The sequence below is a fragment of the Muntiacus reevesi genome, chromosome 4 (genome assembly GCF_963930625.1).
Source record: "Muntiacus reevesi chromosome 4, mMunRee1.1, whole genome shotgun sequence".
In the NCBI taxonomy this organism is placed as follows: Eukaryota; Metazoa; Chordata; class Mammalia; order Artiodactyla; family Cervidae; genus Muntiacus; species Muntiacus reevesi.
In genome coordinates this window covers 145196953-145211997 of record NC_089252.1, presented here as the reverse complement: position 1 = coordinate 145211997, position 15045 = coordinate 145196953, and the positions used below count along the sequence as shown (strand labels likewise).

Sequence of the window (15045 nt, the reverse complement as noted above, 5' to 3'; positions counted from 1 at the left end):
ATCCCACATTGCAGGCAGATTCTTTACCGTCTGAGCCACTAGGAAAACCCAAGAATACTGGAGTGGGTACTCTATCCTTTCTCCAGAGGATCATCCTGACCCAGGAATCAACCAGGAATTGAACTGGCGTCACGCCAGTGTATGTTCCTCAGTTCTTTGTCTCGTCACAACAAAAATTTGGAGTGATGGACATTGAAGCCCCCTCGGTGGGTCACAGCTCTTGGGAGGACAGACCGTGTTATAGCTCTTAAATAAATCAGTGTTACAGCTCAATTTATTTAGATAATAGCAGGAAAATCCATCTTCGAGGCATGAGGGCACGTCGATCCAAAGACACAAAGAGAAGAGCGCGGGAGAGCAAGAGAGAAGAGGGCTTTGGCTCCTCTTTTTATATGTTTTTTGTTCCCCCTGGGCCTGTCCTATGCAAATTAGGCTTAGGCAGGAGCGTTGTTTGTTTTACCTGAGGTTCTCACTCTGGTCCTCTGACCTTCCGTTGTTCTATTTTCGCGGGCTTTTCCCTTCCAGGTCTTTTAGCCACTGCCATTTTGGACTCCTTTTCCCTATTCTAACTACCTAACCTTGTCTTCTGCATTGCAGGAGGATTCTTGTAAGCCCAAACTATAGGAAAGGCAAACTAACCTCCAGACAGAAAACAGATCAGTGGTGGCCTGGGAGTGGGGAGGGCAGGAAAGAGGGATCACAAAGGGGCAAGGGGTATTTGGGAGGTGGGAACTGTAATTGATATGTTCATTACCTTGACTGAAGCAATGATTTCATGTGTGTGTACATGTGCCAGAATTTAACCAAATGATACAGCTTAAATATGTGTAGTTTATTGTATGTTAATTCCACCTCAAGAAAGCTGTTAAGATGGAGCACATATTTATAAAACATGCATTGGGTGTAACACATAATGAAATAAAACACTCCCTGTGTCCATTACATGGTTTTAAAAAGTAAACATTACCATTATTTTTGGGCATTTCTGTGTTTCCTGAACACCCTAAGACCCAGGCTTTCTTGTTAAAAACAGATAGATGTCTGAAAATATTTTCTTAACACTTTAGGTTCCCAAAAGTGAATATTCTGGGGACTATTTTTATGTAAGTTAATTCAGGAATGTAGTAACTTGGCACAGTTTGAAGGTGATACTTGCCCTTTAAAAGATGGGCAGCCCAAAACAGTGATTTAAAAATAATCCCACTGTGCAGTTATCAACATCTTAGAATGCAAAAGGGAAAACTCTTGCTGTGACCAGACAGGCATGTGCTTTCACTTCTTTTTTTTTTTTTTTTTAATGAGGCAGAGGTGGGCAGGATGGAACAGAAGCAGGATGGAGCACAAAGTAATAAACGAGGTTTAGTAACAGCCTTCTGGTGTGTTTTAACCAGGCTCCACCCACAGCTTCTGTTTTCTTAGGAGAGACTGGAAAACGGACAAGCTGTGAATACACTCTGCATTTAAAACTGCAGCAGTAGTCTCCAAACAGGAATAGGGGGTTGTAATCAGCTTTCCTTCTAAGGGAAAGCTGGGAACCTTCTCATTTCACTTCATGAAAATAAGCCATGAGGCAACTTCTGCCAAACATCTATTAATTGGATAAAACAGGTCTCTTGCCCGATATCTGACTTCAGCTGTGTATTTCCAGCACAGCCAGTTCTTCTTTCCTCTGCAGCTGATTGGCTCTGGAGTGTGGCCAGAAACCTACTTCCCGCAGTTAAAGGAGTCAGATCTCTAACTCTTGATCTGTTTTCTTCTCTTCTGAGTGATGGCGCTCACCATTTTAATCCTCCGGCTAGCCGTCTGCATCCTGGCATTTCCCATGTACCTGCTGGACTTTCTGGGCTTGTGGAACTGGATATGCAAACAGTGGTTCCCCTACTTCCTGGCGAGGTTCACTGTGACGTACAACGAACAGATGGCGAGCAAGAAGCGGGAGCTCTTCAGCAACCTGCAAGAGTTCACGGGCCCCTCCGGGAAGCTCTCCCTGCTGGAGCTGGGCTGTGGCACCGGGGCCAACTTCAAGTTCTACCCCTCTGGATGCCAGGTGACCTGTATTGATCCCAACCCCAACTTTAAGAAGTTCTTGATCAAGAGTATTGCCCAGAACTCACACCTGCAGTTTGAGCGCTTCATAGTGGCTGCCGGGGAGAACATGCATCAGGTGGCCACAGGCTCCATGGATGTGGTGGTCTGCACCCTGGTGCTCTGCTCCGTGAAGAACCAGGAGCAGATCCTCCAGGAAGTGCGCCGAGTGCTGAGGCCGGTGAGTATGCGCTGAGAAGGGCTGCTCAGTAGCAACCACCATCACCAAGGGCAGCCCTCCCAATTTCAGTAGATCAAACACCCTAACATGAAAGTAAAGCTACTAGAAAAAATACTGTTGAATTTTTTAAGAAAAAAATCTTAGAGTGCAGAAGAAGCTATGCAGGAAGAGATTGATAATACATGAATAAAAAAAAATTTAGAACTCCTGCAGGGAAAAGGACTATAAACAAATTTGAAGTACAAAAATGTTTTGTAAAAAATATTTGCCAAAGATGATAATGAGTTAACTTCCTTCATAAAGGCATTACACATCAACAAGATCAACAGGATTCTTAAATAAATTATATTAAAAAGAGGGAAAAAAAGCAAAGCACAGGAACAGAAATATAAATAAAAATAGCCAATATATGATTTAAATATCTAGTCTTGTAATTAAAGAAAAAATCAAAGCATGATATTTTATAGTGGAATCTTTAAAATAAAACAAGTGAATATAATAAAACAGAAACAAATTCATAGATATACAGAACAAACTAATGGTTACCAGCTGGGAGAGGGAAAAACAGAGGAGCAAGAGTGGTATGGGATTAACAGATATAAACTAGTATGTATAAAATAAATAAGCAACAAGGATATATTCTACAGCACAGGAAAATATAGTCATTATTTTGTAATAACTTTAAATGGAGTATAAACTATAAAAATTTTGAATCACTTTGTTGTACACCTGAAACTAATATTATAATCAACCATGCTGCTGCTGCTGCTAAGCTGCTTCAGTCGTGTCCGACTCTGTGTGACCCCATAGACGGCAGCTCACCAGGCTCCTCTGTCCCTGGGATTCTTCAGGCAAGACTACTGGAATGGGTTGCCATTTCCTTCTCCATAATCAACCATACTTCAATTAAAAAGAAATTAAAGCAAGACCCTTTTTATCTACTATTCGACAGAGACTTTTAAGTTCAATATAGTATTGGGGTGGGTCTGGGGGTCTGGACACCCAACTGGAGGAAGTGTCCTCTTCGGAGGGCAATTTAGTAATATCAAATTTTCAAGTAATTTACATCTTCATCCAACAGGAATTTATCCCATAGCTATCCTGCAAAAATATGCAAAAACTCATTTAAAGATAAAAATATTCATTACAATATTTTTAATATAATAAATTGGAAATAACATCCATCAATTGGAAGTTGTTAATTGTCACATAGTATAAAAGAAGAAATTTTTACCTATGTCAATGAAAAAAATCCTCAAAGGGATAGTATTAATTTTAAAAGCAATGAAAACAAAATATTATGTAGAGTGCTAATCTATTTGTGTGTGGGGGGGGAGAATATACTTATATAAGTATTTGTTTTAATGGGAATTATAAACATGTAATTATTAACAGTGGTTACCTATTGGGAAGGGAATTGGATGAGGGGAAAGAATTTCTTTTCATTTTATACCTCTCTGTATAGTTTGAAATTCTTTATACCTGTATGTAATTTTCACATATTACCTTTATTGTTTACTAAAAACTAGTTTTAAATAGAAGCTTGGTGTACTGCAGTCCACGGGGTCGCAAAGAGTCGGATACAACTGAGAAACTGAACAATAACAATTCTAAACAAAGCTGAACATACATAAAATATGAATATTTTAACATTTGAATTTACTCTTCTAGGGGAAAAAGATGGTCTGTAATCCCCAGTTTTATTTTCTCCCATCCAAGTACTAACCAGGCCCAACCCTGCTTAGGTTCTGAGATCAGACGAGATGGCCATGTTTAGGGTAATACTGCCGTAGACCACAGTTTTATTTTCTAACAGAAGAAGCTCCTCAGAAAGAAAGGGACTTGAAGATAGTGTTTAGAGGCAATAATATACAGTTGTCCCTCAGAGTCACTCCCTGCCCCCACACAGATACCAAAAGCTATACAAGCTCAAGTCCCTTACATAAAATGGTATTGAATCTGCATATGACCTTTGCATATCCTCCCACATACTTTAAATCATCTCTAGATTACTTTTAATACCTAATACAAGGTAAATACTATACAAATAGTTGCCAGCATGTGGGAAATTCAAGTCTGGCCTTTTTTTGAACTTCCTGGATTTTTTCCCCAATATTTTTGATCTGGTGGTTGAATCCACGGATGCAGAACCTATGGATACTGAGGGCCGACTGTAATTCTGTGTTTGGCTCAAGAATAGGCCACCATCAAAACTGTAACAGAAAAAGTTCCGATTCTGACATTCAAATCCTGGGTTCTTCTTTCCCAAGACTGGGCATTACCTGGGCACATTTAAGAGACATTTTGCTTATGTGTTACTAATCTCACAACGCCTCTGCAAAGCAAATAATGATCACCTCGGGTTTAAGCTCTGAGAATGTTCTTAGGGGATCATAAGTCTTCCTTTAGCTCCTACAAAGCACCCACTCACTGCTGAATAGAACCAGAGACTTTCCTGCATTCTCATTCACCCCATCACACAGTCCTTAACGCAGGGACTGTCTTCATGTTGGGTTGGGGAAACAGACCTAGAGAAGTTAAGAAATTTGCCCCATATTACACAGCCTGCTGCTGCTGCTGGTAAGTTGCTTCAGTTGTGTCCGACTCTGTGCGACCCCGTAACGGCAGCCCACCAGGCTCCCCTGTCCCTGGGACTCTCCAGGCAAGAATACTGGAGTGAGTTGCCATTTCCCCCTCCAATGCATGAAAGTGAAAAGTGAAAGTGAAGTTGCTCAGTCGTGTCCGACTCGTAGCGACCCCATGGACGGCAGCCTACCAGGCTCCTCTGTCCATGGGATTTTCCAAGCAAGAATACTGGAGTGGGGTGCCATTGCCTTCTCTGACATAGCCAGCAGATCTGACTTTAATGCACATATTCTTATCACTGCACCACAGTGCTTATCACTGGGGCTTTGTATTGCTTCAACTTCAACATTTCTACCACTTTTGCTGGCTAGTCTTCCTCTGCCCATCCCTTCAACACTGGAGTTTCTATTTTGGCTCTAATTTTGCTTATATACACCCCCTGTGTAATCTCATGTACCGCCAAAGTTTTCAATGACCATGCACACAGATGGTTTCCAAATCTAAGTATCAAGCTCAGATCTCTTTTCTAATCCCAAACCTTCATGCCTAGTTGCCTACACATGTCACCTGAAAGGGTAAAGGCTCTCTAGCCTAACCTGTGTAACCCAGAGGGCATCAGCAACCTCCTCAGACCTGGGTCTCCTCTTCTCTCCTGTCCTCTTCCATGGAAAAAATTTTTTTCCATCAGGAGATTTCAAGTTTTCCATTTCTGAACACATGTCTCATACTTGCCCACCAAGTGGCAAGTAGAGGGAACTCCCTCTCTAATCTCTGCCTGGACAGCCAAGACTAGGGAAGCTAGAAGAGGCAAAGGAGAATGGGACAGTCATCATGGGTTTTGGAGGTACTCATTGGTCCCATTCCTCCTTCCCCCCCCAGAGGTAGGTTAAGTAGAAAACTTCTGAAGACTCGTTAATAATGTGTACCCTCTACTGTGTCCAGACTTGATCTATATTTACAGGACTGTCCTAGATGAAACCAGCAGTTACTGCTATTTGACAGTTATTTACATACAGTATCCACTGATTGAAAAAAAATCAAATTACAAAATACTATCATGAATTCAGTAACACTTTTAGATGGCTCAATAGCTTTGTCCTTTTTTTAAAAAAATTATTTTTTAGATGAAAGATAACTGCTTTACAGAATTTTGTTTCCTGTCAAATCTCAACATGAATCAGCATTAGGTATACATATGTCCACTTTCTCTTGAATCTCCCTCCCATCTCCCTCCCCATCCCACCCCTCCACATGGATACAGAGCCCCTATTTGAGTTTCCTGAGACATACAGCAAATTCCCATTGCTTATCTATTTTATATATGGTAATGTAAGTTTCCATATTACTCTCTCCATCATCTGACTCTCTCCTCCCCTCTCCCCAAGTCCATAAATTTGCTCTCTATATCTGTTTCTCCATTGCTGCCCCACAAATAAATTCTTCAGTACCATCTTTCTAGATTCTGTATATATGTGTTAATATATGGTATTTCTCTGACTTACTTCACTCTGTATAATAGGCTGTAGGTTCATCCACCTCATCAGAACTCACTCAAATGTATTCCTTTTTATGGCTAAGTAATATTCCATTGTGTATATGTACCACAAGTTCTTTATCCATTCATGTGTTGATAGACATCTAGGTTGCTTCCACATTCTAGCTATTGTAAATAGTGCTACAATGAACAATGGGGTACATGTGTCTTTTTCAATTTGGGTTTCCTCAAGGTATATGCCTAGGAGAGGGACTGCTGGGTCATATGGTGGTTTTATTCCTAGTTCTTTAAGGACTCTCCAAACTATCTTCCATAGTGACTGTATCAACTTAAATTCCCACCAATAGTGCAAGAGGATTCCCTTTTCTCCACACCCTCTCCGGCATTTATTGTTTGTAGACTTTTTGTTGATGGCCATTCTGACTCATGTGAGGTGATATCTCACTGTAGTTTTGATTTGCATTTTTCTAATGAGTGATGTTGAGCATCTTTTCACATGTTTGTTAGCCATCTGAATGTCGTCTTTGCAGACCTGTCTGTTTAGGTCTTTTTGCCACTTTTTGATTGGGTTGTTTGTTTTTCTGGTACTGAGTTGTATGAGCTGCTTGTATAGTTTGGAAATTAACCCTTGTTTTGTTTGCTATTATTTTCTCCAATTTTGAGAGCTGTCTGTTCACCTTGCTTATAGTTTCTTTGGTATGCAAAAGTTTTTAAGTTTAACTAGGTCCCACTTGTTTACTTTTGTTTTTATTTCCATTAATCTAGGAGGTGGGTCATAGAGGATCCTGCTTTATGTCATCAAGTGTTCTGTCTATGTTTTCCTCTAAGTGTTTTACAGTTTCTGGTCTTACATTTAGGTCTTTAACCCATTTTGAGTTTATCTTTGTATATGGTGTTAGGAAGTGTCCTAATTTCATTCTTTTACATGCAACTGTCCAGTTTTCCTAGCACCACTTACTGAAGAGGCTGTCTTTGCCCCATTGTGTATTCTTGCCTCTTTTGTCAAAAATAAGGTATCCACAGGTGCATGGGTTTATTTCTGGGTTTTCTATCTTGTTCCATTGGTCTGTATTTCTGTTTTTGTGCCAGTACCATACTGTCTTGATGACTGTAGATATGTAGTATAATCTGAAATCAGGAAGGTTGATTCCTCCAGCTCCATTCTTCTTTCTCAAGACTGCTTTGGCTATTCGGGGCCTTTTGTGTTTCCATATGAATTGTGAAATTTTTTGTTCTAGTTCTGTGAAAAATGCCATTGGTAATTTGATAGGGATCACATTGAATCTGTAGATTGCATTTGGTAGTACAGTCATTTTCACAATATGGATTCTTCCTTCCCAGAAACATGGAATCTCTCTCCATCTGTTTATGTTGTCTTTGATTTCTTTCATCAGTGTCTTATAATTTTCTGTATACAGTTACTTTGTCTCCTTAGGTAGGTTTATTCCTAGATATTTTATTCTTTTTGTTGCAATAGTGAATGGGACTGATTCCTTAATTTCTCTTTCTAATTTTTCATTGTTAGTATATAGGAATGCAAGTGACTTCTGTGTATTGATTTTGTATCCTGCAACTTTGCTAAATTCACTGATTAGCTCTAGTAATTTTCTGATAATATCTTTAGGGTTTTCTATGTATAGTATCATGTCATCTGCAAACAGGGAGCACTCTACTTTTCTGATCTGGATTCCTTTTATTTCTTTTTCTTCTCTTATTACTGTAACTAGGACTTCCAAAACTATGTTGAATAATGGTGGTGAGAATGGATACCCTTGTCTTGTTTCTGATCTTTGGGGGAATGCTTTCAGTTTTTCACCATTGAGAATAATGTTTGCTGTGGGCTTATCATACATGGCCTTTACCATGTTGAGGTATGTTCCTTCCACGCCCATTTTTTGAACAGTTTAAATCATAAATGGGTGCTGAATTTTGTCAAAGGCTTTTTCTGCTTCTATTGAGATTATCATATGGCTTTTTTCTTTCAATGTTAATATGGTGTATCACATTGATTTGCATATACTGAAGAATCCTTGCATCCCTGGAGTAAACCCAACTTGATCATGGTGTATGAGTTTTTTAATGTATTGGTGAATTTTAAATGTATTGGTGAATTGCTAAAATTTTGTTGAGGATTTTTGTATGTATGTTCATCAGTGATACTGGCCTGTAGTTTTCTTTTGTGTTGTCTTTGTCTGCTTTTGGAATCACAGTGATGGTGGCCTCGTAGAATGAGTTTGGAAGTGTTCCTTCCTCTGCAATTTTTTGAAAGAATTTTAGAAGGATGGGTATTAGCTCTTCTCTAAATGTTTGACAGAATTCACCTGTGAAGCCATCTGGTCCTGGGTTTGTTTTCTGGGAGATTTTTGATCACAGTTTCGATTTCAGTGCTTATAATTGGGTTGTTCATAATTTCTATTTCTTCCTGGTTCAGTCTTGGAAGATTGAACTTTTTAAAGAATTTGTCCATTTCTTCCAGGTTATCCATTTTATTGCCATATAGTTGCTCAGAAGTCTCTTATAATCCTTTGTATTTCTGCATTGTCTATTGTAACCTCTCCTTTTCCATTTATTTTGTTGATTTGATTCTTCTCTCTTTTTTCCTTGATGAGTCTGGAGAAAGGTTTGTCAATTTTGTTTATCTTCTCAAAGAACCAGCTTTTATTTTTATTAATCTTTACTATTGTTTCTTTCATTTCTTTTTCCTCTGATCATTATGACTTGTTTCCTTCTGCTAATTTTGGCGGTTTTTTGTTTTGCTTTTTCCAGTTGTTTTAGGAAGTTAGGTTGTCTAGTCAATGTTTTTGTTTCTTGAGGTAGGACTATATTGCTATAAACTCCCCTCTTAGAACTGCTTTTGCTGCATCCCATAGGTTTTGAGTTGTGTTTTCATTGTCATTTGTTTCTAGGAAATTTTTAATTTCCCTTTTGATTTCTTCAGTAACCTGTTCATAACTTAGAAACATATTGTTTAATCTCACAGTGCAGCTTGCCACTTGTGTACATCTTGCAGGTGGACTTTCCTCCACCTCATGGACAGGGTCTACAAGATGATGAGGCAGAGAATCCTCCAGGTTCACAGGAAATTTCACTTTACTCGCTTCTCCTGCTCAACGATCTCTCTGGCCGAAAGGATGTTCTTCTCCTGCATCTCAGTCTTCTTCAGCTTGGCCTCATTGAAGCTGTTGATTTCCCCACGTTGGGCTTGTCTGCCATGTTCTTAAAACAATCCGAGAAGTTTCACTTCAAGTCTCCTGTCCCAGTGCTCCCATTTGTGTCACTGCCAAAAGAGACCCAGTGTTTTTGTTTTGTTTTTTTTTTAATTTCAACAAACCAAAAACTTGTGCTTTTATTCTTTCCCTATTTTTTAAAATTAATTTGTATTAAAGTATAGCTGTTTTTACAATGTTGCATTAGTCTCTACCATGCAGCAAAGTGAATCCCTTCTGGACTTCCTTCCCATTCCGGTCACCACAGAGCGTTAAGTAGAGTTTCCTGTGCCGTACAGTATGTTCTCATTTGTTAGAAGATTCATTTTTTAAATTTAATCCTATCACTTACATTCTGTGACAATGGTACAAAAGTACAAGACATGGTTATTTAGCCTCAGACAGTGGTTGGCATGGATTCAAACTCCCACAGGCTTGCAAAACAGAGCCTAAGAACAATTTTCAGATGAATTTAAAGGTGTTTTGTTTTGTTTTTTTTAATAAAAAGAGAAGTCAAAAAAATTGTCATTAAAAGGCAAACAACAAATGGGGGAAACATTTGTAGTGTATGTAGTATAATTATACTAAAAGCCCTTACTAATCAGTAAGAAAAAACCAACAGCCTATTAGAAAACTGATAACAGACATTAACAGACAAATCAGAAAACAAGAAATCCAAACAGCCAGTATTAGTAGTCAAAGTGTTAGTCACTCAGTCGTGTCAGACTCCTTACGACCCCATGGACTGTATACCCCACCAGGCTCCTCTGTCCATGGAATTCTCTAGGCAAGAACACTAGGGTGGGTTGCCATTCCTTTCTACCGGGGATCTTTCCAACCTATGACGTTTAGTAAAAGGTGCTATGATTTAAAATACTAAAGATATGCATGTTATAAAAAATACCACAGTACACATCAAATAGATTTTAAAAAATATAGATGAGCATTTATTGAAAATGGGCACTCACGTCTATTGCTGTTATGAATACAAACTGCTGCAACTCTTCCAAAGGGCAGTTTGACAACCAGGCTTCCGAGGTGGCTCAGTGGTAAAGAATCCACCTGCCAATGTAGGAGATGCAAGAGACATGGGTTCAGTCCCTGGGTTGGGAAGATCCCCTGGAGGAGGGCATGGCAACCCACTCCAGTATTCTTGTCTGAAGAATCCCATGGAGAGAGGAGCCTGGTGGGCTACAATTCATGGGGTCGCAGAGTTGGAAGTGACTGAGCACGCAAGCACGCATGTGACAGGCATTAAGAATAGGCCCTTGAATGCTTTAAACTGCTTTAAATTTTAGCTATAATTATATATTACTTTTATGAACAGACAATATAGACTGGCAGCTCTGTATACAATCTGACAGAAGATGACACTATTAACCACAATGGTATCATAGTAAGTTTGAATTTCTCCATGTGTTCTCGTGAAGTGGACCTGTGGGGCCACTGAACTCTGACATCTAAACATCTTATCAAATTGTGTGTCCCAAACTAAAATTCTTGGTATGGTTTTCTTTCCCCCTTTTCTTTATCAGGGAGGAGCTTTTTATTTCATGGAGCATGTAGCAGATAAGCCTTCAACCTGGAATTACTTCTGGCAACAGGTCCTGGATCCCGTCTGGTACCTTTTGTTTGATGGATGCAACCTGACCAGAGAGAGCTGGAAGGCCCTGGAGCAGGCCCGCTTCTCCAAGCTGAAGCTGCAGCACTTACAGGCCCCTCTGTCCTGGGAGCTCGTGCGCCCTCACATTTACGGATATGCTGTGAAGTAGTGGAAGCAGGGAGATGAGACCCAAAGGGCTCAAATAATTTAAGGTTTTGGCTTCAGTAAGTGGAAGATGGGAACTCCCTTTTCTGGGTAAATTTGAATTTCATCCCTAAAAGTTTATGTTATAACTTAGTTAGCCATTTTCTATCATCTCCCAAGAATCAAAAACAAAACAACTTTGAACTCTCTCTTGAAAGAAACAGTGGGCTTCCATAATTAAATTCTACCATTATCCTCAGATCTTACTTTATTCCATAACTTCACAATTTTTCTTATTTAAATGATGACCCAATGGATTTTAATTTCACCCTTTCTATGAGAGGCTGATGCTAATAAGAATTAAATCACACAAAAGAAGATTTTGAAAAGGGAGATGGGAAAAGATCTTAATAATTCACAAGCTGAATAAAGAAATACTAACTATTTGAAAAATACAAACCTAAAAGCACAGGTTTTGTTTTTTGTTTTTTGGTTTTTTTTGTTTTTTTTTTTTAAGGAATCTGAATATACTTGCTGTTCTTAATATCAATGGGCTGGCTTTCAAAATTAATGTACCAGGACGCTACACCTGGTTCTGCCCAACTCTGTTACGTTTTTTATTCCAGTATTCCACCAGAGTTCTCCTGCATTCCAGTCTTTAATTCTTACAAGAAAGATTGTACTTTAGTACAATACACTTTAGTATATCCATAAAACTACATGAAGCAGAGTTCTTGGGTTCATTTTGCCTATTATCTAGCATGTACTTGGCTTAATGTTTTAAACTGCAAGCAAAGAAAATGCCCACTGTAATGGGCATTCAGAAACACTGAATGCTTGGGTATACTTTGTAAGAGCCCCTCAAAATAGGCAACCTGTGAGTCTGTAAAGAGGTAGACAAATATTGTTTGGATTATTCTAATCAAATTTCTACTCTGGTCCCAAGATGATTTCTTTGTTCCTTGTAACCACAGAAACCTTGGGAAATAATCACAAGTGCATTGAAAACAAGTTGATCAGTTAGAGGATTTAGAATTTTCAGCAATAGTTTGTATGCATTTTAATAAATTTAGTATGTTTTCTGAGACGATTTTGCAAAAGCACTATTTTAAATATCAAATCAATATATTCACATATATTTGAGGAATGGAAATAAAATGAATGATTTATATCTTTGCTGACTTACTTTCATTTTTCTTAGCATCTATGGGAGGGCTTTCCTTCATGGTGGAAAATTAAGCTATTTGAATGTACAGATTTTTCCTTCTACAGCCAGATAAGTAAATACAGCTAGCAGACTTCAGGAAAAGCAATTTTGGGGACTTTGCTGGTTGTCCAATGGTTAAGATTTGCATTTGAAATGACAGAGGATGCTGGTTCCGTCCCTGCTCAGGAAACTAAGATCACATATGCCATGTAGCATGGCCAAAAAATAAAAATAAAAGGCAATTTGGGAAGGGTCTGAATGGGTTTTGAAAAGTTCAAGTCCAAAAACTCCATTTGTGAAATCCATAGAGCAGAAACAAAGGAAGTTTACTATTCTCTCTTGTGCATGAAAACAGTTATCATTATGGTGAGGTTAGGACATGAGTCTATGGTCTCCTGAACTATGGAATGTGAATATCCTCCCTCCAGGGTCTCCCAAAAGTAGGGGCGTCTTTATTTACCCAACTTACTACTGGTAAGGTCAGTCTAGGGATTGAGAAATCTGAAAAACCACAGGTTAATCTGGTGAAGTATTATTGGCATGCTGGAAGGTGTGTAATACCAAAGTACAAAGTACTAGGCACATTCTTCTCAACTCTGTTTTGTTTAAATGGTGTAGCAACCACATTAACAAATTGAAAGATAAAAACCATATGATTATCTCAATAGATGCAGAAAAAGCCTTTGACAAAATTCAACATCCATTTATGATAAAAACTCTTCAGAAAGCAGGAATAGAAGGAACATACCTCAACATAATAAAAGCTATATATGACAAACCCACAGCAAACATTACCCTCAATGGTGAAAAATTGAAAGCATTTCCCCTAAAATCAGGAACAAGACAAGGGTGCCCATTCTCACCACTACTATTCAACATAGTTTTGGAAGTTTTGGCCACAGCAATCAGAGCAGAAAAAGAAATAAAAGGAATCCAGATAGGAAAAGAAGAAGTGAAACTCTCACTGTTTGCAGATGACATGATTCTCTACATAGAAAACCCTAAAGACTCTACCAGAAAATTACTAGAGCTAATCAATGAATACAGTAAAGTTGCAGGATATAAAATTAATACACAGAAATCCCTTGCATTCCTATACACTAACAATGAGAAAGCAGAAAGAGAAATTAAGGAAACAATACCATTCACCATTCCAACAAAAAGAATAAAATACTTAGGAGTATATCTACCTAAAGAAACAGAAGACCTATACATAGAAAACTATAAAACACTGATGAAAGAAATCAAAGAGGACACAAATAGATGGAGAAATATACCGTGTTCATGGATTGGAAGAACCAATATTGTGAAAATGAGTATACTATCCAAAGCAGTCTATAGATTCAATGTAATCCCTATCAAGCTACCAACGGTATTTTTCACAGAACTAGAACAAATAATTTCACAATTTGTATGGAAATACAAAAGACCTCGAATAGCCAAAGCAATCTTGAGAAAGAAGAATGGAACTGGAGGAATCAACCTGCCTGACTTCAGGCTCTACTACAAAGCCACAGTCATCAAGAGAGTATGGTACTGGCACAAAGACAGAAATATAGATCAATGGAACAAAATAGAAAGCCCAGAGATAAATCCATGTACCTACAGACACCTTATCTTCGACAAAGGAGGCAAGAATATACAATGGAAAAAAGACAACCTCTTTAACAAGTGGTGCTGGGAAAACTGGTCAACCACTTGTAAAAGAATGAAACTAGAACACTTTCTAACACCATACACAAAAATAAACTCAAAATGGATTAAAGTTCTAAATGTGAGACCAAAAACTATAAAACTCCTAGAACAGAACATAAGCAAAACACTCTCCGACATAAATCACAGTAAGATCTTCTATGAGCCACCTCCCAGAATATTGGAAATAAAAGCAAAAATAAACAAATGGGACCTAATGAAACTTAAAAGCTTTTGCACAACAAAGGAAACTATAAGCAAGGTGAAAAGACAGCCTTCAGAATGGGAGAAAATAATAGCAAATGAAGAGACAAAGGATTAATCTCAAAAATATACAAGCAACTCCTGAAGCTCAATTCCAGAAAAACAAATGACCCAATCAAAAACTGGGCCAAAGAAGTAAACAGACATTTCTCCAAAGAAGACATACAGATGGCTAACAAACACATGAAAAGATGCTCAACATCACTCAGTATCAGAGAAATGCAAATCAAAACCTCAGTGAGGTACCATTACACGCCAGTCAGAATGGCTGCTATTCAAAAGTCTACAAGCAATAAATGCTGGAGAGGGTGTGGAGAAAAGGGAACCCTCTTACACTGTTGGTGGGAATGCAAATTAGTACAGCCACTATGGAGAACAGTGTGGAGATTCCTTAAAAAACTGGAAATAGAACTGCCATATGACCCAGCAATCCCACTCCTGGGCATACACACCGAGGAATCCAGATCTGAAAGAGACACGTGCACCCCAATGTTCATCGCAGCACTGTTTATAATAGCCAGGACATGGAAGCAACCTAGATGCCCATCAGCAGACGAATGGATAAGGAAGCTATGGTACATA

General features: G+C 38.6%; 1 protein-coding gene across 1 annotated transcript; it reads left to right on the top strand.

Moving 5' to 3' along the window:
* The first annotated feature begins 1687 nt into the window (after positions 1-1687).
* On the top strand, positions 1688-12465 carry LOC136167135 (thiol S-methyltransferase TMT1A). The gene is made up of 2 exons (XM_065934418.1): positions 1688-2266; positions 11089-12465. The coding sequence occupies exons 1-2, from the start codon at positions 1769-1771 to the stop codon at positions 11323-11325; spliced, it is 735 nt and encodes a 244-aa protein (XP_065790490.1). The 5' UTR covers positions 1688-1768; the 3' UTR covers positions 11326-12465.
* The last annotated feature ends 2580 nt before the right edge of the window (positions 12466-15045 follow it).